General features: G+C 42.9%; 1 protein-coding gene across 6 annotated transcripts in view; it reads right to left on the bottom strand.

The window, feature by feature from the left end:
• The window catches only part of CCDC60 (coiled-coil domain containing 60), a 184,764-nt gene that overhangs the window by 94,592 nt on the left and 64,690 nt on the right, over positions 1 to 25,482 (bottom strand). For all 6 annotated transcript variants that reach the window (XR_007406169.1, XR_004809380.2, XR_007406171.1 and 3 more), the window contains exon 2: positions 25,044 to 25,123. Coding sequence is in view for 2 of the 6 variants with exons in the window: in XM_035706330.2 (XP_035562223.1) it covers positions 25,044 to 25,123 (80 nt within the window). In the remaining 4 variants the exon portion in view is untranslated. The remainder of the gene's footprint in view (positions 1 to 25,043; positions 25,124 to 25,482) is intronic.

The following is a 25,482-nucleotide window of genomic DNA, read 5'->3' as shown; positions in this document are numbered from 1 at the left end:
ACGCCATCCTTAAATTCTTGAATTTTCAGGCAACCCATACAGGCAAATTAATAACGCAGCCCCAGTTCAAATGCACCCAGCAAATATTTTGCATTTAAATTCCCGCATTAGAATGCCCTGTTTATACAATAACTTAATAAATCTAGCCTGGCTGCCAAATTGACAAGAAGGTGAGAATCATTCATTAAAATGCAAATGCAATTGAGATGAAATTTGGAATACATTTATTACAGCAATTGAACTTCAGTCAACTGTAGTCACAACACAGATTTTGAACTGCCTTTCAGACAAAAGGACGTGTTGTAGTATTTCCCCCACCACCACCCAAGTTAATATCTTTGTCAGCATGCAAATTAAAGCCATTTCCTGAGTGCTAATGATTTGCAATGGAGGATTTCACTCTTCTTTATAGGACAAGATTGCCAGAGATAAAGGTCAACTGCATACACAAAAGATTGCACTGGTAGCATATTGTGTATACAGCAAATTGATGGCAAACATATTCTGAGTGCTTATTGCAACCACATTCTTATTAAATCACATCCGAACATCTCTTTACCATCCCAGGGTCATTTGCTAATTGTAATGTCCAACAATGGGAGATTTGCCGAGTCAGGATTTCACCTCTCAGATCAAAAGTTTCAGATGGATCTGTCTCCTTCCTGAATGACTCAGCCCCCAAAGAAATCCCTTTTGTGGGTTCCTTTTGATCATAAAGCAGATGGAAAAAAAAAACATGGCTGGGACTTGATCCTCAAAGGAGATGTCATTATTTATCTGCTTCAGTTTTATTCTCTCTGGCTCCTTTGCAAAAGTCATGTGGCATTTCCGAGGTGTGGGTACAGCACCTAGCTGACACCATTTAAAATTTATTTTTTAATTTAAAAATTTTTAAATTTAAATTCAATTTGCAAACATATAACACCCAAGACTCATGACATTATGTGCCCTCCTTAATGCCCATCACTCAGTTACCCTATGCTTCCACCTACTTCCCCTCTGCAACCCTTTGTTTCCCACAGTTAGGAGTCTCTCATGGTTTGTCTTCCTCTCTAATTGTTCCCCACTCAGTGACCCCTTTCATTATGGTCCCTTTCACTATTTCTTATATTCCACATATGAGTGAAACCATATGATAATTGTCTTTCTCAGACTGACTTATTTCACTCAGCATAATACCCTCCAGTTCCATCCATGTAAATGGTAGTAATATTCTAATGGCTGAGTAATATTCCATTGTGTATATATATATATATATATATATATATATATATATCACATCTTATCTATTCATCTGTCGAAGAACATCGTGGCTCCTTCCACAGTTTGACTATTGTGGACATTGCTGCTATGAACATTGGGGTGCAGGTGTTCCATTGTTTCACTACATCTGTATCTTTGGGGTAAATACCTGGTAGAGCAATTGCTGGGCTGTAGGGTAGCTCTATTTTTAAAAAAGATTTATTTGTTTGTTTGTTTGTTTACTTATTTATTTATTTGAGACACAGAGAGAGTCAGAGACACAGGCAGAGGGAGAAGCAGGCTCCCTGCAGAGATCCTGATGTGGGACTTGATCTGGGGATCCGGGATCACGCCTGAGCCCAAGGAAGATGCTTAGCCACTGATCCACCCAAGTGTCCCAGCTAGTTCTATTTTTAACTTCTTGAGGAACTTCCACACTGTTTTTCAGAGTGGCTGCACCAGCTTGCATTCCCGCCAACAGTGCAAGAGGGTTCCCCCTTTTTCCACATCCTCGCCAACATTTGTGTTTTCCCATCTTGTTAATTTTAGCCATTCTAACTGGTATAAAGTGGTATCTCATTGTGTTTTTGATTTGTATTTCTCTGATGACAGGTGATACGGAATATTTTTTCATGTGCTTGTTGGTCATGTGTATGTCTTCTTTGGAGAAATGTCAGTTCATGTCTTCTATCCATTTCTTGACTGGATTATTTGATTTTTGGGTGTTGAGTTTGGTAAGTTCTTTATATACCTTGGTTACTAGCCCTTTATCTGATATGTCCTTTGCAAATATCTTCTCCCATTCTGTAGGTTGCCTTTTAGTTTTGTTGACTGTTTCCTTTGCTGTGCAGAAGCGATTTATCTCGACGAAGTCCCAAGAGTTCATTATTGCTTTTGTTTCCCTTGCCTTCATAGATGTATCTTGCAAGAAGTTGCTGTGGTCAAGGTCAAAAAGGTTGCTGCCTGTGTTCTCCTCTAGGATTTTTATGGATTCCTATCTTAAATTTAGATCTTTCATCCATTTTGAGTTTATCTTTGTGTGTGGTATAAGAAAATGGTCCAGTTTCATTCTTGAGCATGTGGCTGTCCAATTTTCCTAATACCATTTATTGAAAAGACTGTCTTTTTTTCCATTGGATATTCTTTTCTGCTTTGTTGAAGATAAGTTGACCGTAGAGTTGAGGGTCCATTTCTGGGTTCTCTGTTCAGTTCCATTGATCTATGTGTCTGTTTTTGTGCCAGTACCATATTGTCTGGATGATCACAGCTCTGTAATACAGTTTGAAGTCAGGCATTGTGATGCGCCCAGCTTTGGTTTTCTTTTTCAACATTCCTCTGGCTATTCAGCATCTTTTCTTGTTCCATACAAATCTTAGGATTATTTGTTCCAACTCCATGAAGAAAGTCCATGGTATTTTGATAGGGATTGCACTGAATGTGTAAATTGCCCTGGGTAGCATAGACATTTTCACAGTATTTATTTTTCCAATCCATGAGCATGAAATGTTTTCCCATCTTTTTGTGTCTTCCTCAATTTCTTTCATAAGTGTTCTGTACTTTTTAGAAAACTCTTGGTTAGGTTTATTCCTAGGTATCTTATGGTTTTTGGTGTAGTTGTAAATGGGATTGACTCCTTAATTTCTCTTCCTTCAGTCTCATTGTTAGTGTATAGACATGCAACTGATTTCTGTGCATTGATTTGTATCCTGCCATGTTGCCTAGCACATACCATTTGAGTTCCAAGAAGGCACAACGTAGAGTTGTCTTTGGCCACAAGAAAGTGTGCTGTTTAGGATAGCTCTAGGATGGCAAAAAGCAGTGTGTTTGACCTGTAAAATGGAGAGATTACTTTTGTCCCCTTTACCCTCTTCATATCCATCAACTGATCATGAAGTGATGCCAACTCTACTTCTTAAATATCACCTGACTATCTTCCTTCCTGTTGCTGCCATCTGAGCCAGAAACCATCATTCGTTGCCTCTGTTACTCCAAGTAGCTTCCTGGTCTTTCCACTTCACAACCTGTGTCTACCTTTTAAAAAGATCCACAGAGCTCTTTCTAAAATGCAAACCTCATCATTCCCATCAGAGTGCTCCAGGCCCTTCCATGGCTTTCCACGGTCTTCAGGACAAAATCTAGACTCTTCCATGACAGGAAGGTTGTCTAGGATATGGGCTTTATCTTGATTGGAAGTAGAATATGCCATCCCTAAATATGCCTCTGTGGCATATTGATTATTTTGAATTAAAATTACTTAAGATACAGCCAGTGCGAGGAGGACACTCTGACCCTCCTTTGTCCCCCTGAGAGCAGGAAATAAATCTCCCTTGTAAAAGGTATCCTCCCTGTACCAGGAGAAAGGCGTCCTTACTGATGTGGGAAAGAAAGGCAGAAGAAAACTTACTAAATTTCCTTACTACCTACAGCCCATGGATAAGTTCTTGAAACAGGCAGAGTGACATTCCTCTAGAAACTCAACTGCCTCGATATTAATACTTTGCTAAGGGCAAAAGGCAATCTTAGCCCAATCCTCAGGATTCTGTAAGTCTACTTTAACATAAAAAATTCCTTGGAAACTTTCTATATCTCTACCACCTCCCCACAAGATACGTATTGGTGATCAACCCTCAAGCATATGACCTACCGATATATATCTGAAGGGTCTCATGACTCGGATTTTATTAGATAGTAATAAATGACCTTTTCCCAACAATAGCTAGCCCCTTGAGGTCCTGGAAACTTTGCCTCCAAATTCTTTAGAGACTTACACTATCCTTAACCCCTTCCCAATTTAAAAGTATATAATGGGCCACTCCTCATGACCCTGGTGCAGCTCTTTCTGCCCATGGATCCTGTCCCTGTGCTTTAATAAAACCACCCTTTTATACCAAAGACATCTCAAAAATCCTTTTCTAGCCATTGGCTTCAAAACCTAACATCTTTTCCACATCACTTATCACAGAGAGGAAATTCTCTAGTGGAGAAGGCTGTGTGAACAACCCTTGTTGCTTCTCCACTAATTTGCTACCCCAGGCCCAAATCCCTTGCTCATGTCAATTCTCCACAAATGTGTTGTTTCTTTGTTCAGAAGGTATCAAAAGTGCCTGCTTTGGGTACTTCTGGGTCTCATATTTCTATGGATACCTGTATATACAAAATTAAATTGTGGTTTGGTTTTGGTTTGGCTTTGCTCCTGTTAATCTGTCTCTTGTCAATTTAATTATTAGACCAGCTAAAGAACCTAGAAGGAAAGAAGGGGAAAGTTTTCCTGCCTAGCAATCTATAACCACTTATCCAGCCATTTCTTTGTGATTCTCTACCCCTTAAAATTGCACATGATTTTGCTTCTTTCTGCAGTAACTGCTGCTTCTTCACTTGGCTGATTGCTGTTTGTCCTTGAGAAAAATTGTCAACTGTCCACCATTCAATCTCATACTCCCCTACTCCCCCAGCTCCGGATTAGTTCAAGTACCTCCTCTGGGGATCCCCCCATCCTGCTGCTTGTGCTCATCTGCTCCCCATTATTGCACTTATCACACTATATGGTAATGCCCTATTTTTTGGTCTGCTTTTCCTACTAGACTGTGGCGCTCCTTAAAGGCAGTGCTTGGCAGAGAGAGAATAGGCGATCAACACTTGCTGGTTTTCCTTCTCTGCCTCCTTTCCTTCTTCTAAGGGCAGAAAGTGATGGTTACCTGCCAAATATTCTTTTCCCCAGCTTCCTTGGTAACAAACCACATTATCTTGGGCATCCAAAGGCCTAGATAAAAAAAAGTCAACAAAACGAAGCAACAACACACAAAACTGTATTTTCCAGTTCCCCTGGCAGATGGGACAGGCCAGTGAGTGGAAATGGAAGTCATTGGGAGGAACTTCTGGGAAAACTCTTTGAAGGGAGTTAATACAGCTGGGGGCCTATACCCTTTGGCCTTTTCCTCCTTCTTCCTTCCTCCTGAGACTTAGCTGTAATGGCTGCAGCCCTAGCAGCTATTGTGTGAGCATGAGGAAATGCTGCAGATGGAAGCCAGTATTTAGGATAGTGGATTAAAAGGCAGAAGGAACCTGGGCCCTAGGCTGTAAGTGACCATGAAGCTACTGTATTTGTACTTCCTTCAGAAGGTAAACCTCTTTAAAAAAAAAAAAAAATTATTCATGAGAGACAGGGCAGAGGAAGAAGTAGGCTCCATGTAGGGAGCCCAACACGGGACTTGATCCCAGAACTACCAGGATCATGCCCTCGGCCAAAGGCAGGCACTAGACTGCTGAGCCACACAGGGATCCCAAGGTAAACTTCTTTTATGTGAGATGGGTAAGTCTTTACCTTGATTAAGTCTTGATAGCCTCCAGCTTTGGTCATTATGTAGCAGAATGTAGTCCCAGCTGAGTCTCTTTCTCTCTCCGTCCCTTTTTTCCCCTGACTAAATTGTAATGATTCTCACCTTTAATTTTTTTATATAAAGATGCTTATTTTATTTGTTTTATTTTGAAGATTTAATTTATTTATTTGAGAGAGGGAGAGAGCACATGCTCATGAGTGGAGCGGGGGGGGCGGGGGCGGGCGAGCAGAGGGAGAGGGAGAAGCAGACTACCCTGCTGAGTGGGGATCCCCACAGGGGGCTTGATTCCAGAACTCTGAGATCATGATCTAAGCCAAAGGCAGACGCTTAACTGACTGAGCCACCCAGGTGCCCCATGATTCTCACCTTTAAAATGCCATCATCCTTGTCTAAATCACTGGCCATGGACTAGGGAAAGAGGTTGGGGGAGGTTAGTTTGGATGGTGGGAAACAGGCATGGAAATTTAGAAGCATGGCACTCTGCCAAGAGAAGTAGATCTCAGAGAGTCTCCACTGAGGGTGTCAGGGCAGTGAAGAAAGAGATACAGGAGAGTCTGAGCCTGTAGGAGTGAAGGCTGTGACTAGGCAGGGCAGGCAGGGCAGTGGCTGTAGCTGAAGAGAAGCCATTCCTGTTGGGGGAGATGGAAAGATGTGCCTGAGCATAAGTGCCTGAGCAAGGTGCTGAGCTAGAGACTCAAATACGCATTATCTCCTTGAATCCTCACAACATCCCCAGGAGGTAGGTAGTTATCCTCATTTTGCTGAGGAGCAAACTAAGTCTCAGAGGGCCAACTGGTCTAACCATAGGTTAGTAAGTGGTAGAGATGGAATTTAAACCCAGGTGGGGGATCCCTGGGTGGCACAGTGGTTTAGTGCCTGCCTTTGGCCCAGGGTGCAATCCTGGAGACCCGGGATCGAATCCCACGTTGGGCTTCCAGTGCATGGAGCCTGCTTCTTCCTCCATCTCTGTCTCTGCCTCTCTCTCTCTCTGTGTGACTATCATAAATAAAAAAATAATAATAAACCCAGGTGGTTTGAACCAAAGTGTTGCATGAGGAAAATGTACCAGTTTTGGAAATGATCTGTTCTAGTTTTAACTGGCTATCATTTCCTTATCTCTTGGTGTCTATGACTTTGGATGAGTCACCATCCCCTCTTCCAGATGTACTTGTTCTCCTCTGTAGAACTGGAATAAATGAAAACCCATTCTAGGACATTGTTGAAACCACACATGGGAGACAGTGTGGTGCTTGGCACCTTAGAGATATTAAGTAAATGGTAGCAATCATGGTTTTCATCATCACCGTCGAAGCCATGACTGGTTGCTGTTACAACTCTCTGGCTGTGCACACAGCCAGGGGGATGGTTTGGCTCTAAGCCCTGCAAGGCTTCTGGGAAGTGGCACTTGGTTCAAGAGGTGAGCTTAGGAGGTTCTATTCTTGGAGGGTGGTGGCAGGAACAGTGTAATTAGACCACAATTATTTTGGGATTTGGTAAATTGCATTATGCAGTAATTCATAAAAAGGTCCGTGCTTCGGTTGCCCATAGTGGTGGTGGGAAAAACACTTGGTTATCATGTAAGTAATGAAATTTATTAAGCTAAAGGGCCAGGGTATTAACCTCTGCTCTGCTGAATAAGAAATTACATGCAGAAACCTTCTAATTATTTTAAGTGGTTTTCTTTTCTGGGTTCTTCCTTTATTTAATCTCTATCTCAAATCTTCAGTAAAAATAAAAAAGAAGGAAGATGAAGGTGAGGAGGAGAAAGATGAGGAGGGGGGAGAAAGAAGATGGAAAGAAGCATCTAAGGAACCCATATTACAGCCCAGGTGGATGTTTCAGAGGGAGACTGCTGAACAGTGAATTCAAATCAAACCTATGGGTTTAGGTGAAAGTGGGATGTACTTTAATGTCAGTTAAAAAGCTAGGTTCTAGGGTGCCTGAGTGGCTCAGCTGGTTGAGTGACCGACTCTTGGTTCGGCTCAGGTCATGATCTTAGAGTTGTGAGATTGAGGCCCACATCAGACTCCACACTCAGCGGGGAATCTGTTTGGGATTCTCTCCCACCCCCTCAGTTTCTCATCTGATCACAAACACACACACTCTCTCTCTCTGAAATAATTAGATAGATAGATAGATAGATAGATAGATAGATAGATAGATAAAAATCTTTAAAAAAAAAAAAAAGCTAGGTTCTAATTCTCACTCTACCAGCACCTGGCTGTGTGACATAGGCAGAATAATGAACCACTCTGTTCTATCAGCTAGGGAGAACCATCACCATCACCACTACCATAACCATCATCACCGCAGCTAGCACATGAATAATTACTATGTGCCAGGAACTATAGAAAGACTTAACAGCTCCTAGGCTCTTTAACTTCTTTAAACAATTCCACAAGGCAGGTAGTAGTAATAGCTGCATTTTACAGTAAGGAATCGAAGTACAGAGCGGTTCAGTGACCTCTTGTGAGGTTACCCAGCTGGGGCAGAGTGGAGGCTTGCACCTGTCCTGCTCACCTGTTCTCTGAGATAACAGTGTCTTATCCAACTTATTATGAAAGCCGAAAAATGAAGAAATAGATGTGAAGGCATTTAAAGAAGAGGTCATGCGAATGCCAACTGCAGTGGGAAACCGGAGATTCAAAACTGCTTTGTGAAGAGGAAGGATCAGTCCTTCCCATCTAATCACAGTATTGCTAATTGCTAGGGCCACAATCAGAGAAGCTAACCCTCTCATCAGCACAGGGCACGCAAGTGTATGCATGCACACACACAGAGGAGGAGGTGAGGAGTGAAATCGAGCTGCAAAGAAGCTGTGCCTCTATTTAAAAACAGTTTCAGAATTTGGGCTAAACTCATCTCTAGAAATTAAATTGCTTGAAGGTATTCACCATATCACACTTAACCACATCTCTTTTACCCCTTCCCATTCTTTGGCACATGATAAGAATATACATATAATATCATTTTTGATTGCCAATTTTAAAAATGGCTAGTTGACTCAGTGAATTTAAAAAAAGAAGAAGAAGAAGATGAAGAAGGGCTGTGTTGATTATTTGATCCCTGTTGGAGGTCAGTTCTCTTCTTATCTGTCTCTAGAATTAGAGACCGGCATTTTCAGACAACATTTCTCATTGACTCCCAAATTGACTGTTAGTATTTACCTAGTCTAAATCTCTTCACTGCTTGCTGATCCCATTTTTATGTATCCTGCCTACTTTTGAATACAATTCATTCGATTCCTTCCTTCCTGACATCCTTATTAGACATGAACTGTATACAAGGGTGCGATGTGAGGCCAAAATCAAAGGATTTGCATTCTAGTTGGTGTCTGGTGTCTACTGCTTGGCCTTGGGAATTGTCCTGCCCCGAGTCAGAAGCTAGACTGAGTATTTTTGGAGGTGAGAAGTCTGTTGGGGAGAGCTCCAAACCCTTGTTTTTTCAAATAAAGAAACAGGTACGGAGAGGAGAGGTAATTATATGCCAAAATCAGAGGCAGAACCAAGATGATGATGGGGTCTCTGGATTTCCAGTCCAATGCGCTGTGTCTAAACCCTCTGCCACCTCAGGCACCACTCAAAGAGCTGAAAAGCATGACATGTTTAGCTGGGGGCTTGATATTTGAAAATCTTGGCATGACCCAAATGTTTTTGCTTCTTAGCTCTGCTCCTCTGATATTTTGGTCCTCCATGGTGCACAGAGCCATCTTTCTCAGCATGAGGATGAACTTCTTGTGAAAAATGTACCTACTGCTCTGCTATGTTAAGTCCTCCAATGACTCCCTTCTGTCCTCACTGCTTTGTCTCCAGGCTCTACCCCTCTGTGGGGCTAAATCCTAAAGTCTTCCGTCCTGGTCACCATGCTCTAAAATCGGGCTGTCATCATGTCTCCTCTGGGTATCTGCTCCTCCCTCTTCACTGACATCTCTGCCTTGGAGCTCTTCTCCTCTTCTGTCCTTTCCAATATTGCATATTATTTCCAGAATTCCCAGGGTAGCCCCTGAGGCTTTGCATGAGCTGGATTTGTCCCATCTCCTTGGTCTCTTCCTTGTCAAGTGACACTCTAGCAATACTGAGCTGCAAGACCATGCTCTTCCTCGCCTCAGTTCCTTTGCTCATATACTCCCCTGCCTAGAAGGCTCTTTCCTTCTTCACCTAGCTAACTTTTACTTGTCCTTTAGAACTTGCTCAGGTAACCCCACCCCACCCCAGAAGTCACCTTGGCTTTTCCCAAGCTGTATTAGGCACCCCCGAGCTGCTGACTGACTTGTCTGTCCATGGATTTCCTCCTCCCACCCCAACACCAGACTGAGCTCCCAAAAGGTGGGGCCAATTTCTAGATGTTTTCTCTCTCCCTAGAACCAGCACAAAGGAAATCCTCATAAAATATTGATTGCATGAATAACTAAATCATTTGACATTCCTGTATTTCAGAGCCTAATTAAATACATGCCGACTTCCTGGCACATAACAACACCACCACCCAATTTTGATGTGGTCCATTCACATTCTCCTTGGATGGAGCAGGCATATAGAACCGTCTGTGCAGAAGCTGAATCATCCAAACAGGAAAGAGATAAATGGACGCCTTTGAAATATATATATTTTTTCCAACTGGGAGCTAGAATATAGCTGTGTTCTAAGTGATCAAATGAAACAGGCTCCCCATGTGCCTCTCAGGAAAGTTATTTCCTTAGCTTGTAATGTGGTCTCTGACCTACCTATGCCAAATGACTACAAGTGGTGTTTAAATCCCCCAAAGGAAGCCACCTCCAGCATCTAATATTAGGTTACACAGTATGTACATGTTGTGCTTTGATTGAATTTCCTGGACTTTGCAAGTTGTATGTGACCTCACTGTTCACACATATGTATACACAAACCCTTGTGCACACACCATCCTGCCCCCCAGAAGTCGCCTCGGACCTTGTAAACATCCTGACATGCAAACATGGTGATGGTGACCTGAACTGGCCATATCATCAGAGGACGTGGACCAAGGAGGCTGCCAACCCCACTGGCTTCTATGTGGTTAAAAGGTGCTTTGGCCGAGGGCTACTCTTTAATGAATGTGAGTCAGCATTTGTATGAGAGGACTGCATCTCTTCTGGAAGAAGAAGAAAAACCTGCCAAGTGTCAACAAACAGTTCTACATGCATCCCAATTAGGGTGATTTCTGGAAGGGAGCAGAAGCCCACCACAGCTCGGTTTCTAGGCAACTGCTATAGGAGTTCTGAACCTCACTGGGGACAGAATATGAGCAAGTGTGCGTGTACCAGAGTCTAATGTGCTTCCTCCTGCTCCCCTCAACTCCCCACCTTCCTTCTTGTCTGTTTGCCCCGTCATATTTACAAGCAAATTATGACTTAGAGGGGGAGGGCAGAAGATGCTAAATATCCATGAAGCCCAAAACCCTGGGGAGGACTGAGTCTTGGAAAATCATCCTAATTTTAGCCATTACTTACCAGAGCTCTTTCTGTGTGGTGGGCTGGGCCCTCGTGCCTCTCCCCGGGTTAGCTCGTTGAATCCCTCTACTAGCCCCACGAGGCAGGCACTATAATTTCAAAGATGGGGAAAGTGAGGCTGACAGAAATTGAAGCCTAAAAGTCACCCAATGAGAAGGTGGCAGTGTCAGGATTTGCACTCTGGTCTGTCTTAACTGCTGTGCTCCTCAGCACACAGGTGCTGACAAAACAGAAGCTTGATCGGCTTTCAGTTCTGAGATAAACTGGTTGACTATTTTTTTTTAAAGGCATGCAAACCCCACCCTACAATACAATACATATTATTACCTATTGTGCTTAATGACTAAATGGAATGGAAGGATTGTTTTTCATGGACCTGCCAGGGTGGACATAAAAAATTCATTAGCAGGGTGAGAGGCTTTTTTTCTAGAGCATACCGGCAATCTCCAAAGCACTCTTGGCTTCTAATTGGAGATAGATCACAGACAATGGAATAAGGCACAAGACTACCAGCCTGCGATCTTTGGACCCGTGTTCTCCTGACTGATTGTTGGTGGAGATGACTTACTGGAGACAGGGAACACTCCTCAGGAATTTGCAATGGCTACTTCACTAAGCATCAGGACAAGGGGAGGGGTCTGAGGCGTTGGTGCCATTGGTGTGTGTGTGCACTGGGTGGTGGTCAAAGGCTCCCCTTCTGGATTTACAACTTGGGTCTTGCCTGTCACCATAAGAAGCAGCTTCTAGTGGCCCCCTGATCATAGGATGGTTGTCTGCTGCTGCTTGTCCTTGTCATAGTACATTAAGAGGTATCCCAAAAGGTGTGAAACCTCTGCCCAGGACCACAGGCCAGCTGTCTCCCATTCACTCAGGGTCCGCTGAGCCGCATCAGCCTGAAAGCTGTTCCTGTCACTGTTTGGTCCCTGGGGTTAAGCTGTCATCTCTCATCTTCCTCTCATGTTTGAGATGACCTTACATCAAGTCCTAGCCTGGTGCCTGACACAGAGCAGGAACTTAGTAAAGGATGTCTATAGTCACCCAGCCTTCCAGGTCCTGTCCTGACTATGACCATGTACATAATATTTTCTCTGCCTGGGATACGTCCCCCTACACCCTCTATATGTTTTACCTGGTCTTTTTCTATTCCCTTTTCCAGGCCAACCACTGCCAGTAAGTACAAAAATCAAAGACCTACGTTGGATATTGCAGGTAAGGGTACATGAGCCTGAACACATGCCTTTTGAGGCTGTATGTAGTCTTCCAACCACCAGAGACACTCTTACCAATAATCTGGTCTGTGATTCATTCTCTCTCTCTCTTTCTCCTCCTCCTCCTCCTCCTCCTCCTCCTCCTCCTCCTCCTCCTCCTCCTCCTCCTCCTTCTTCTTCTTCTTCTTCTTCTTCTTCTTCTTCTTCTTCTTCTTCTTCCTCTCTTCCTCCATATACACACTTCCTCCCCTAAGCCCTGAGAGCTCTTTAAGCTATTATTTTTATCTTTCTATGACTACCAATAAAGGCTGCTCAATTGTACAACCCAAGGGCGTTATTAACATTGTATTCTACAAATGGCCTTTTGGGGGCACTATTCCCTTGGAGCACAAATTGTGAATGGTGCCCCTGGAATTGTACAAGGGGCAGATGCACTCTGAACATATACTGTCTCCCTGCAAGTCTTTATGCTTCCCTGAAGCTTTCAGGAAAAGTTCAGAGGATCGAAGTGTTGCTTTGCAGCTACTGTGCACTTTGGGCTGTCTCAGGGCAGGGATGGGGATTCAGATTCCTGCTTTAAGTAGTCGTTTGGATCTTGTTCTATTGAATAGATTCCTGGAAAAGCTCTTCTGATTTAAAGATTATCTTGCACGGGATCCCTGGGTGGCGCAGCGGTTTGGCGCCTGCCTTTGGCCCAGGGCGCGATCCTGGAGACCCAGGATCGAATCCCACATCGGGCTCCCGGTGCATGGAGCCTGCTTCTCCCTCTACCTGTGTCTCTGCCTCCCTCTCTCTCTCTCTGTAACTATCATAAATAAATAAAAATTAAAAAAAAAAAAAGATTATCTTGCAAGGGGTGCCTGGGTGGCTCGGTTGGTTAAGCATCTGACTCTTGATTTCGGCTCAGGTCAAGATCTCAGGGTCGTGAGATCAAGCTGCTGCATTAGGCTCCATACTGAACCTGAAGCCTGCTTAATATTCTCTCTCTCTCTCTGCCCCTCCCCCGCTTGTGCTCTCTCCCTCTAAAAAAGGGGAGGATTATCTTGTAAAATAGTATTCTAATTGATTTTTTTAACTTTGCATCTACCTGCTGCCAGGAAACTCTTGTCTGGAGCTAGTCTGACTGAGAATGATTCCTAAAGCTAAACACACAGTCAGATGTGCTGAAGGGCCAGGCCATACATTTTCTTTAAACGACACCACTGGGACTGACAGGGCAGCCCAAAACATTCAGAAATTCCTGACCCTCAAACTTTGTCTGCTTCAGACACACCCCAAGAGAACTTGCTGAAACATCATTAGACCCTTCTCAGGCTCTTCGATTTGGCTGTCCTGCATTTTTTTCAGCTCAGGGCAGAAAAGTGCTGCTGTGAGCATTCTTGCTGACTTTACTCTTGTTTTTGTGGGAAATTTTGAGGAGATAAAGTCCAGGTAAATTTCTAAGGGGCCCACCTGATCTGGTGGTATATGACAAGGTGTGGCTGTGGTGGGGTTTGATTTTGGGGAAATGTTTCACTCCACGTCATTACCCATCTGTTAAAATGATTTATCTAACATATCTGGGCTTCACCACCAAAAAAAAAAAAAAAAAAAAAAAAAAAGGAAAGAGAAGGAAAGAAGGAAAGAAAAAGAAATTGTGCTCTCCGTATAAGTATTTTTTTTTTTTTGCAAGAAAAGGGCCAGAAAATGCCTTTGGTCAGACAGTTGGGCAGCTTCCCTCAGATTGAACAGGGATCATTGAACATCCTGGAGTCCCTAAAGGTAACCTCCCATGTGTAGGTAAACTGATTGGGGGAAGACATCTGTTGAAATCCTATGGGTTTTGAGAGTTTTGATGGTGGGATCAATGAGATATGAGCAAAGAATGGCCAGTATGGTCTGGGAGATCTTGGAGGACCCATACTCTACAGAGACACCTTGTGGTAGTAAGAAGCAATAGCAGCAGTGAGCATTAGCTCTCTCCTCCTCTGAGTGTGTGTGCAAGGTAACCAGTAAACCTCTGTTTAGTAGACCATCCAAAGGGAGAAGTGAAGCTCCTAGAGTGAGACACTTGACTTCCTGAGACATTTCATGTGATGGTTAACTGGAAAAATAAAAGATATTTGACTTCAATTTGTAGCCTCTTTTATGTTACAAAATACATGGTTCGATGATGTAGTTGTTTATTTTGTTCTCGGTGGTGAGAGTGTGGGTATGGAGGAAGGACATAGGTTGATAGGTTGGTTCAGTTGTCATCCATCCTTTTCTCTCTCCACTGATTCAAGCTGCTTACTCCACTTCCAGTAAAAGTAATAGTAATATGAAGATCCCTAATAATGACAAGAGCCAACACTTACTGTGGCAACTCTATTCTAAATGTTTTCTGTGTATTGTTGTCTTAAAAGCAATGTCTGAAAAGAATCAGTATAGCTCTTTGTCTCTCCAGGTAAAGAGCAAACTATAGCATCTTTAACCTTCTTACAGTTCCATGCTCTCCAGCACCTGGTTTTCCAATCAGACAAGAATGAGACATCTCCAGGTCCCCTCACAGGTGATAAGAAAATCTCACCAGGGCAGCCCCGGTAGCACAGCGGTTTGGCGCCGCCTGCAGCCCGGGGTGTGATCCTGGAGGCCCGGGATCGAGTCCCGCGTCGGGCTCCCTGCATGGAGCCTGCTTCTCCCTTTCCCTCTGCCTGTGTCTCTGCCCCTCTCTCTCTGTGTCTATGAATAAATAAATAAAATCTTAAAAAAAAAAGAAAATCTCGCCTAAACAGGGGACAGAAGAACCCCAGTAGCATGGTCAAGCACTTGGGGGAGGTATACACACCAGCCATCAGGAGTATCGGCTCTTCTGGTTGTATTGTGTATTTAGCACTTAAGCAATCCAAGTACATGATATATGCATCTTAACTCATTTTATTTTTATAACGCCCTGTGAAGAAGTTTTAATTATTATCCTCATTTTACAGATAAGGGCAATGAGACTCTAAGATAGGTCGTTTGCCCACTTTAAACACCTTATCGGGGGCAGAGCCAGGATTCATGCTGGTTCCAAAAGTCATGACACATTATACTATCCTCAGTACATTATTAGGTCAGGTGAAGTGCAGGTGCCTGGGAAACTGGTTTTAAAGATGTTTCTTGTTCTTAGCCACTTCTGGCATAGAGTCATGAGGAAATTAATACCTGTTGAAACATATTTACAAGCATTAATTTTGGAATAACAGGGTTTAAGTTGCCTGCTATTTTTATTATTGTTATTGCTTTGTGCTCCTGTGGGTTGTGGGTTGCACAAATGACACAGTGTCACTTTTCTCACAGTGGGCTGCCAGATGTGTTTTGGTCCAGCATCCCAAGTGTTGCTCCTGAGCACTTGTTCAGGTGGTCTGAGATGAGCTTGGCAAACCTGTGAGGTTTCTGGCTTTTTAATGCAATTTTGTTTCCTTTTACTTATAAGTGAAATCAAGACTGCAAAATGTCAGTTAACACTATAGAAAAGCCCCAGGCAGAGAGAGATGTGGTCAAAGGCTATAGTCTGTTCAGAAAAATGGGAGTTTTCATTTGCATTGCAGAAGGTGAATGAGATGTAGCCACTGGCAGTAGGCACATCTGGGTGCAAACAGTCTGGCTCATCCGGTGACAACAGTCACTTCTGGAGCGGCTGGGGGATTACAGGAAGCGCTAAGTAGGACAAATATTTTACGTGAAGAATCCTGGAGATGGTAAATGATCTCACTGATGCAGGCTGGCTCTGCCTGTGGCTCAGCTGGACGTTGCCAGTAAATTTAGGGAGGGGGGGTTATTTCATGAATACTTCACGTTTTCATTTTGCTTTCCATAAGCTGCTTTTATTTGCTGCTGAAGATGATGCTAAAGGGAAAACGGGCAAAGTCATGTCTGAAGTATTTTCAGCCTCTTACCCTGTATTTCTTGCTTTTCTCTCTCTTAAGAGAGAAGAATATTTTGTTTTCAAACATTTTCAAATTAGCTACTTTTTAGCAACTGAAACACAGTGTAAGTCTAGAGGACTTCAGTGAAGGGTTTAGAACCTTAAAGCTGGCACACTTTAGGAATTTATCCTAAGGAACTAAAGTAATAATGATCTAACTCTGAAGATGTCCATCCTTGTTTATGTAATGGGATGAAATTGAAAATAACCAAGAAGTCCAGTGATAGGAAATGGGTTATATATATTATGCTACATTCTTACAATGGAATATTACACAGCTATTAAGATGGTTGCTATGCTTGAGTGGATATTTGATATTGAAGAATTATTGCTATTTTTTAGATGTGGTAATGTCATTGTGGTTGTGGTTTAAAAAAAGAGTCCTTCTCTAGATAATCATTTAAATATTTACAGATAAAATAATAAATGCTTCAAAATAATGAAGGAAGGTGATGTGTAAATGAAAAAAAAATGGCTATGAGTTGACAATCATTGATCTTAGCAATGGGTCTATAGAGGGTAATTATATTATTCTGTCTGCCTTAATGGCTATTTGAACATTTTCTTACTAAGCTTAAAAAATGAAATTGTAGATGGGCATGTATTGACTTGGAAGATGTTCATAATCTATTGGTAAGTAAAAAAATCAGGTTACCAAACAGTTTATGCACTTATAAAAATTACATGTCCATATAGAAAAATATTGGAAGGTGATATGCCAAAATATGAATAATCATTCTTCTGTGATGTAATTGTGTGTGATTCTACTATGTATTTATATCTATTTATCTGTATTTTCTAGTTTTTTTTCTAGTTTTTTAAGATTGTTTTATTTGTGTATTTTTTAAAGTTCTTTAAAATATAGGGCTTGGGATACAGGAAGTGTCTACTAAAGCTGACCATATGCAAATTCAAAGAGCCCACAATTCCACTTTTAGGTATATTCTCAACAGAAATACATATGTTCAGTGAAACTCATGTGTAAGAGTGTTTGTTCTGTGGCAGCTCTGTTCATAATACCTTCAAAATGGAGACAGTCCAAATGTCCATCAATACTGAAATAGAAATGTCATGCTATCTTTTCAGAATGGAAACTAGGTAGACATTGAGAGAGAGAGAGAGAGAGAGAGAGAGAGAGAGAGCAGACTCCATCCAGCTGAGACAGTGTGGATAAACCTCAGAAACATAATAGTGAGTGGAAACAACCAGGTACCAGGTACTATAAGAATGCCAACTATACAATTTCATTTATGTAAAGTTCAAAACAGGATAACCTGATCTCAGTCTTAGAAGCCAAGATAGCTTTTTTTGTGTGTGTGTGGGGGGGGATAGGGTGGTGACTAGGGGGTGTGGCATGAGGAGGCTTTCTGGGGCACTTTGGTAATGTTGCTTTTCTTGATGTAGGTGTGGATTACCTGGGCGTGTTCGCTTTGTGAAAAAGTATTGAGCTGTTTGCTTAATGATTTGTGTGCTTTCCTGCATTATATTATATTTCAATAAAAACTTACAAAAAAGTTACAGGGCTTAATGCATGCAATATCTGCTCTAAGTGGTGGATTAGTGCTTTATTGTGTAGCCTGTGGTTACATCCATTAGAGTAATGGCTTGTTCAACAATCCCCATAGGAAGAGATTTAAAATTAATATGGAAATCCAGTACTAACCGCTGATTTGCAGTCTCCACTTATGAACTATCCATCTTGATTCCCCCCACCCAATCATATTTGCTCCAGCTCTCCCTAAAACATGACCCTCCAAGGTTCAGAACCTGGGGTTAGGTGTGACATTCTGCATCTCATGCCAAGGTCTGCCTGGAGCCCCCTGAATCGGGGACAGGAAGGAATCCATGAGCTCACGATCATATTGTAAAATAGCTACAGTTAGTCACACAGGGTACATGGATGAGGTAAGATACACAGCTATGATTTATCAAGCACTTACCTACCATAGGTCAGGCACTGTTCTAAGTGCTTCACATATATTAACTCTTTTAATACTTGCAAGAGCCCTGTGAGAGGGAGAAAGTATTTATGCAATCTCCATGCTGGGGCTCAGAAGAATTAGGCAGTTTGTTCATCACTAACATGGCTTATAAGTGGTGACTGAATTCCCTGGTCTTGTCTGTTCTCAGAGCATTAGAAGAGCTAAGGGAAGGAACCGAAGCAGAAAAGGTTTTGTCTCCTTTTGTCCTCATCAAAGAAATCCCTGGAAGGGAGCACTGATTCCATCCTACAGATGAGAAGCTGAGGTTCAGGAAGGTAAAATAACCAGAGTAGGGTCACTCCACAGGTAAGGACAGGGTTCGGACTGTTTGTCTCCAACACTGATGCTTTTTTTGTATTACGATGATCTCACAAAACTAGCTGAAAAATCAAGACTACCTTTTATTTGTTGATAATTCCTCACCCATATATTCCTCACCCACATCTGTTCTCACAAATACCAGCAACAGTGGGAAGATCTTGTTTTCCCTGTATCCCATACCATAGATAAAGAAACTGAGGTCTAGAGAAATGAATTGATTTGTTCATGGCCACTTAGATAATAATTGGTAGAGCTGGGATTTGAATCCACTGCTGACTCCAATTGTTCTGATTGTATTATGTAAGCCCTCCAAGCCTTAACTATAAAACTGAGCACCTTGCCTGTGATCTAGGAGAGAATTTCAGAAAACAAGGTTTTGTGCAGACCCTTATGTAATCAAGGGTTCAAGGGTTCAAGATATTTTGGTACTTAAATTTGACAACATGGTCTTTTGGTTGAGTTCTTTTTTATGTGGGATCCTCTGAGGTAGCCCTAGCCACAAGGAAAGGAATTAAAAAGATATTTACCCTCAGTGGAGAGTGGCACAAGAAAAGCAGAGAAGAAAACTTGCCCTAGAACTATGGTTAACTAGAGGTGTCAAAGACACACGAAGACATCAGTAAGAGAGAAAAAATAGGGGGAGGGCCTCTGGGTCACATTCAAGATGATAAAAATGCAATTAACTTGAGTCAGGTTCCTTCAGCCCACAGCAGTGACCTACCCGTTGGGCATGTGGCTGTGTTTATCAGTTCTGGGCTGAGGACCCAGGGCCAGGTGCTTGCCTTTATGGAACATGTCAGGGACTCATTAATGTCCACTCGCTGGCTGCAGGGCATGGGGATGATGTGACATGGTGGAGGAGGAGGGATGGTGCTAAGGTCTTCTTTGAATGATTCATGAGGTGCAATTCAGAAGCCTTAACTTTGCCTACATCCAAGGCATTGACTGGCATATAAATCCATGATCTTGAACAATTCTGGGGCTTTGAGGCAAGTCTCAAGTCAGGAGTTGGGGGAGGGGGCAGGTAAGGGTTTCAAAGGGGGAAGAATCAGGCTTGAACTTCTAAATGAAGAAGTTCTGAGTTCCAGGCTGTGAATGCGGAGGTCCTGGGTGTTGAATGGTGAGATGCAAAAGTTACTGAGAGCTGTCAGTGAATGTCTGAGGTCAACTATAATTTTTCCAACTATTTAGGTCCACTGATTAAAAATCAGCCTCATTCATAAAGGGATTTGGGTGAGGTCTGTTTCTTCTACTGGTCTTTTATGTGCCAACCCTCAAATCGAGTTAACAAGGTGTCATTATAGACCTAAAGTCTCCTTAGAGTCTTTTAGTTTAGAGATGACAACTAAATTATGCCCTGGGTAGCAACTCTAGTCCATAGTGGTGCCTATCTGGAGTGCTGGGTTGAGAGGATTCTTGAATCCAAATCTGGGCTCATGTGGAAAGAGTGCTGTGGTCCACTAGTGATGTCTGCCTTGGGCACAGGATAGAGAAGTGGGAGAACGTGAGCCACATATCTATCATCCTGGATCTAACTTAAATTAAATTATTAGTCTAATCTCTTCTTGTTTCAAAAAAAAAAAAGTTGGGAGAAACTCACTCTACCTATCAGCTCAGACACAAACCATATCTCAAAGCGAATGTCCCTTATTAAACACTGTCAAATCATAAATAATTAATTCATCCCATCAACAAACACTTACTTGTGGACCACGACAGTGGACGTGATATAGTCTAGGCTATGACAGATCTTACTTCCTGGTGAGGAAGGCAGAGATGAAAACAAGCTATTGTAGCACATGGGCTCTGCTTTTCCCCTGTCCCTCATATCCAATCCATTAGCCAGTCCCTTGGCTCCAAATAAATCCTGAATCCATCTACTTGTCTCCAGTTCACTGCTATTTGCCTGCCAGGCCATTGTCAACTCTTACAACCTTTCGACTGGGCTCTACACAGCAGAATGGAATGTTCTCTTAAAAATCAGATCATAGCCTTCTCTTGTTCAGAGCCCTCCAATGGATTCTCATTACATTTTAGGCTAAGACCCAAATGCTCACCATGACCTATGAGGCCCAAGGCCCATCTCTCTAATTTCATTTCCTGGTTATCTCACCCTCTCTCACTCAGCTCCAGCCACACTGGACTTCTCTCTGCTTCTCTAACACTTCCAGCTTGTTCCATCTTTGTCACTCATCCCCCTTTATTGTCCTCTGGAGTTTACCTGTCGTCCTCTACCTCGCTTCCTCCTGTATCTTTATGTGAATGGTTCTTTCTCACCATGAAGATGCCAGGCCCTGGGCCCCCTTTACAGAACAGCCTCCTCTGATCACTCTAGCTCAAGTAGCAGCTTTCTCCCATTGCCATGCTGTATGCATCACCTTGTTTTATATTCTCATAGTATTGAGCCCAACTGCCCCTCCCATCCTGTTTAAGCACTTGCTAACTTGTTTGTTGCCTTTGCCCCATTTTAATGCACATTATTGCTTTTCATTCACTGAGGACAGGAATTTTGGCGATTTTGTTCACTGCCATGTCTTCAATATATGCAATGATGCCTGGTGTATACCTGGCGGTACTTGATGTTCAATATTTGTTGAAGAAAATGAATGAACACAGAAAACTAAGGAGGAATCAAAAAATGCCTAATCTCATACAAAAAAACCCTGCTTTTTCCTTTGCCAAAATTCCACTTTTGTTATTTCTAACTGCCTTGAGTCAGCTGTCTACCAAATGCAGCTAGGAAGCAAAATCTCAGACTTCGGGAACACTTTTGTAATCTGTACCCTGCTGGGGTCTGCTGGGGAGTATGGGGAGGAGGGTAACTCATCAGTGTTTATTTGCGATTTTGCCTAAATAAACTTTGGGCAAATCATGAATTCAGGTCAACATTGCAGTTGTCTTAGCTTTAGAGATGTTTATTTTACTTAAAACACTTGCAGTAAAAAGCGCCAGCCGCTTTGGAGGACGATATGTCATTGGCTGCACGAGTCATCCCAGAACTGGGCACATGCAGATGCCCTAATTGTCAACTTCCAGTAGGAGAAATTCGACAAGTAAGCGTAGAGCCTGCTGCCTAGTTCCACCAAACATCTGGTGGAGCAGGCGAAGAGGAAAGCAGTTAGATTTTTATTCTTTTTAGCATCATGTTAAACTGGCCATGAAACTGAGGATGGTGCAATTGAATTATAAGAGGGCTGAAGTATTAAATAAAAATCTAAGAGGTAGTCAAGGTGTTTGGTTCGTGTTAGGCTAAAGTCTAATAGGAGGTGAAGCGGGTTTGAAACGCAGTAAGTGGAAAAGACAACATCTTCTTTGCTAATAATTCGCTTCATTTAGTCTTGGGAGAGGGGCACATGGGGTTTGCATCCCTTGGAGAGGTGATTTCCCCTGCAAAGCAGGGTGTTTCCTTCTGGAGGGGATGTGCTGTTCCCTTAAATGTCAGTGGGATCCGGGAGTGTGGCCAGGTGGAACATTTTATTGTTGTTTCTTATTTTCTTGCTTGCGGCTTTTCTGCTGGCCTTTTCCACATTCTCTTTCATGTCCAGTATTTGGACAGGCTAAGCCTGTCCAATGAGGATGTTCAATTCTAGTGAGTTGCAGAGCCATGGTAAATGCATCTGGCAGGAGTGACAGTCTCAGCTTGCCAACTCAAGGGTGGCAGAAAAGCCACTGTCTTTATCACCTTTTGACTAAAGCCCTATATTCTGCTGGATTAGTTGTAAGTTCAGCCTTAGTCATTTGGGGGGGGGGGCATGTCCTCAGGGATGTGCCTGGGAACACTTAACAACTGTCTCTCCGGGGGTACAAATAAGCCCTGATTTGTGGCATTTGTGGATTTCTGTGACATAAATATTTCCACTGTGGCTGATTTCGAGCTACCAATGTGATGTCAGTAAACATGGAGCCGAGAAGACATTTGCACCAGCCCGTTATACAGCGTTCCCACCACAGATGCCATACCCAGAAATATCATCAAGAGCACAGATAACAGTAAAATGTATAAAATCATTAGGAAGTGATGGGTTTTGAGTCTTTATTACCTTCATTTTAATATGATGTATTTAATTATAAGTTTATATAATTTTATTTTTAACCATAGCTGTGTTTAATAATTGGCTTGCAAATTTCCTGAAAACTTAGTGCTCCATTTTCATTACAAGCTGGCTCAGCACTGCTCGTTGCCCTTCTTGGGCTGGATGGAGTCTACATAGATCAAGCCATCTGTTGGTATCTTTAGTTATCAACTATTTGTCTACAGGATACAGATAATTGTGTAAACTCTCATTTTTCAGGCTTTAGTGATTCTGGTTATTTGCACCTGGAGCTTTGGGTCAGACTCCTCTACCTTAAGGTTGATAGTATTCAGCTGGTAAGAACCAACTTGGTCTAATGGTTGTATGGCCAGTGTCTGTTCTGATTGATTGGTACCCATGACATATGGTTGCTCTGTGTTTTGAACCTCACCTCTGATCCAAGTTCCATGCTGCACTATTCCTTCTGAAGCCTCGAATATCCTCCAGTCACGACCACGGATCAGAAGACAGATCCCCTGTTGAGGTGCTCATTCTCTGCTGTGCAATCCTCTTTCTCTGTTGCCTGTCCCTGATGCTGCCCCCATTCCGGTAACTCTTGACTTCCTGATGCTACCTCTCACCATTCCCAGAGGCCCCAAAGTTCCCAAGGCATCAGCCTCAAAAGCCCTCTACCCTGCATTCAAACACTGTAAGGCCAATATGTCCACAACTAACAGAGGAGTCCTTGTGGATCTTAGCCCTCAATTCCCAGACCCAAGTTCACATGTCATCCTTGAGCTCAGCTCCATAGGAGAGTCTGAGACTGAGGTCCATCAGCTCTCTAGCTGGGGATATTCTCTGCAGGATTATCTCAACATTGACTATTAAATTAGTCTGCTTGGGCTGCCATCACAGAATACCATAGACTGAATGGCTTAAGCAACAGACATTTATTTTCTCTGTTTTGGAGAAGCTCAAGATCAAGGGTATCAGTAGGATTGGTTTCTCCTGACGGTTCCCTCGTTGGCTTGCAGACAGTAGCTTCCTGATGTGTCTTCTCTTCTGATAAGGACACCAGTACTGATGAATCAGGGGCCCATCTCTGGGACCCCACGTAACCTTAATTACCTCTTTAGTGGTCATAACTCCAAATATAGCCATTAGGGGTTAGGGCTGCGACATATAAATTGTGGGGGGCAAAGTAGGGGAGACACAATTCAGTCCATAACAACCACTGAGCAGCTGAAAAGTGATTGGTCCAAACTGACATGTGCCCTAAGTGTAAATTCATCGCTCCTCATTTTGTATCATTTTGTCACTTTTCATTGTGTATGAAGAATGAAATATAGTATTTCACTTATATTTTTTATATTGACGACATGATGAATGATAACACTTTGGATATATTAGGTTAAGTAGAATTTCTTTCACCTGTTTCTTAGCTTTTTAAAAGCAGCATGGATATTCAAAAATGTAAAATTACATGCATGGCTTGTATTATGTTTCTGCTGCACCATGGGTGTCGGTACTTGCCTTAGTCCCTTCATGCCATTCCTCCTCCCCACCTTCCAGGCCCACACCTTCCAGCCTCCTCTTGGGTTCAGTTATCCCATCCCATTAGCTGTGCTGCTGGATGGAGAAGGGGTGGAGGTGCAGGTGGGCAGTGGAGACAGAAGGGCTTCCAGAAGAGGGACAGGAAGGAAGGAAACATGTTGCCTTGACTCTCTGTGGTCTGGCTCAGAGTGGGAGACATATGAAATAAACAGGCCTTCCACAATGCCTATATGACCCTGTCTTTGCACATCCTTATGTGTTTCATGCTCAGAGAGTCTCCATCCTTTACTCTGCCTTGACTTGCTTTGCCAAAAGTCCCATTTATGATCCCACCTTGGAACCATTCCAGATCCTAGGACAGAGTCAAGGGGTGAGAGGGAGAAAAAGCTCAGCTCACCACCCAGAGATGACTAAGATGTGATTCTGGACCTCAGTTTGCCCATACCATCATACAGGAAAGAGTTGGGTGGGGTGGGGGGGAAGGATACAGACGGCGTTGTGTTTAAGGCCTTGCAAGGCGCACTTTGCATGCATTATTTCATCCAGTCCTTCTAGCAACTGCTTATTATATTCATTTTACAGGTGAGAACACAGAGACTCAGGGAGGCTAAATAAGTTCTCCAGTGTTACCAGCTGGCAGGTGGCAGGGCCAGTATTTGAGACTGAGTCTATCTGACTCTGGGCTACCATACTGTGCACCTGGAGTCAAAAGGAGAGATTTTTCTGGAGTACATGGGAAATCTCTTGAGTTGGATTCAGGTACAGGAAGGGAAGCAAAAGTAATTCTAGGCAAGAACTGGCATGAGCAAGGGTGGAGAGGTAAGTCCAGTGCAGGTACTCCCTGAAAAGTCCAACCAAGGGCTACCCTCCTGTAAGTCTTCTGCTTAATGTTTAGGGTTGGGGGACTTGGCAAGAACTTGTAGGTACTGCCCCACAGCCTGCTCATCCCTATCAGGTTGTCTATGGTTTATTCCTTGCTGGGCTCACTCACCGGCTTCGTGTAAGGTCTTTTTTGAGGTTTATTATTTCCTTGTCCATATACTTGATGCTCCTCATTGGCTTGTCTGGCACCTGATGAGAAGGCAAGAAGTGAAAGATAAAAGTGTTAGAACAACCGTTACAAATGGAGCCAGACTACAGGAAGCTCATGTATTCATCTGAGATCTCCGACCAGGTTGGAGGGGTCCTGGATGATGCAACAACCTTCTCTACACCAAAGAGGGATCATATATACAGTGGAAATAGCAAAGGCTTTGGAGACGGGCAGACCTAAGCTCTGACCACAGTTCTGTCTGGTAACTGGATATGTGATCTCAGACAAATTACTCAACCTCTCTGAGCGTCAGTTTTTTCTGCAGAGTGGAAGAATAATTCTTATCTTGTTGTGACAGTTAAAGTCATTGCCAAATTCCTGACTCATAGCAAGCGTT

The sequence above is a fragment of the Canis lupus genome, chromosome 26 (assembly GCF_003254725.2).
Source record: "Canis lupus dingo isolate Sandy chromosome 26, ASM325472v2, whole genome shotgun sequence".
NCBI classification, from domain to species: Eukaryota; Metazoa; Chordata; class Mammalia; order Carnivora; family Canidae; genus Canis; species Canis lupus.
This window is presented reverse-complemented; position numbering and strand designations above follow the sequence as displayed.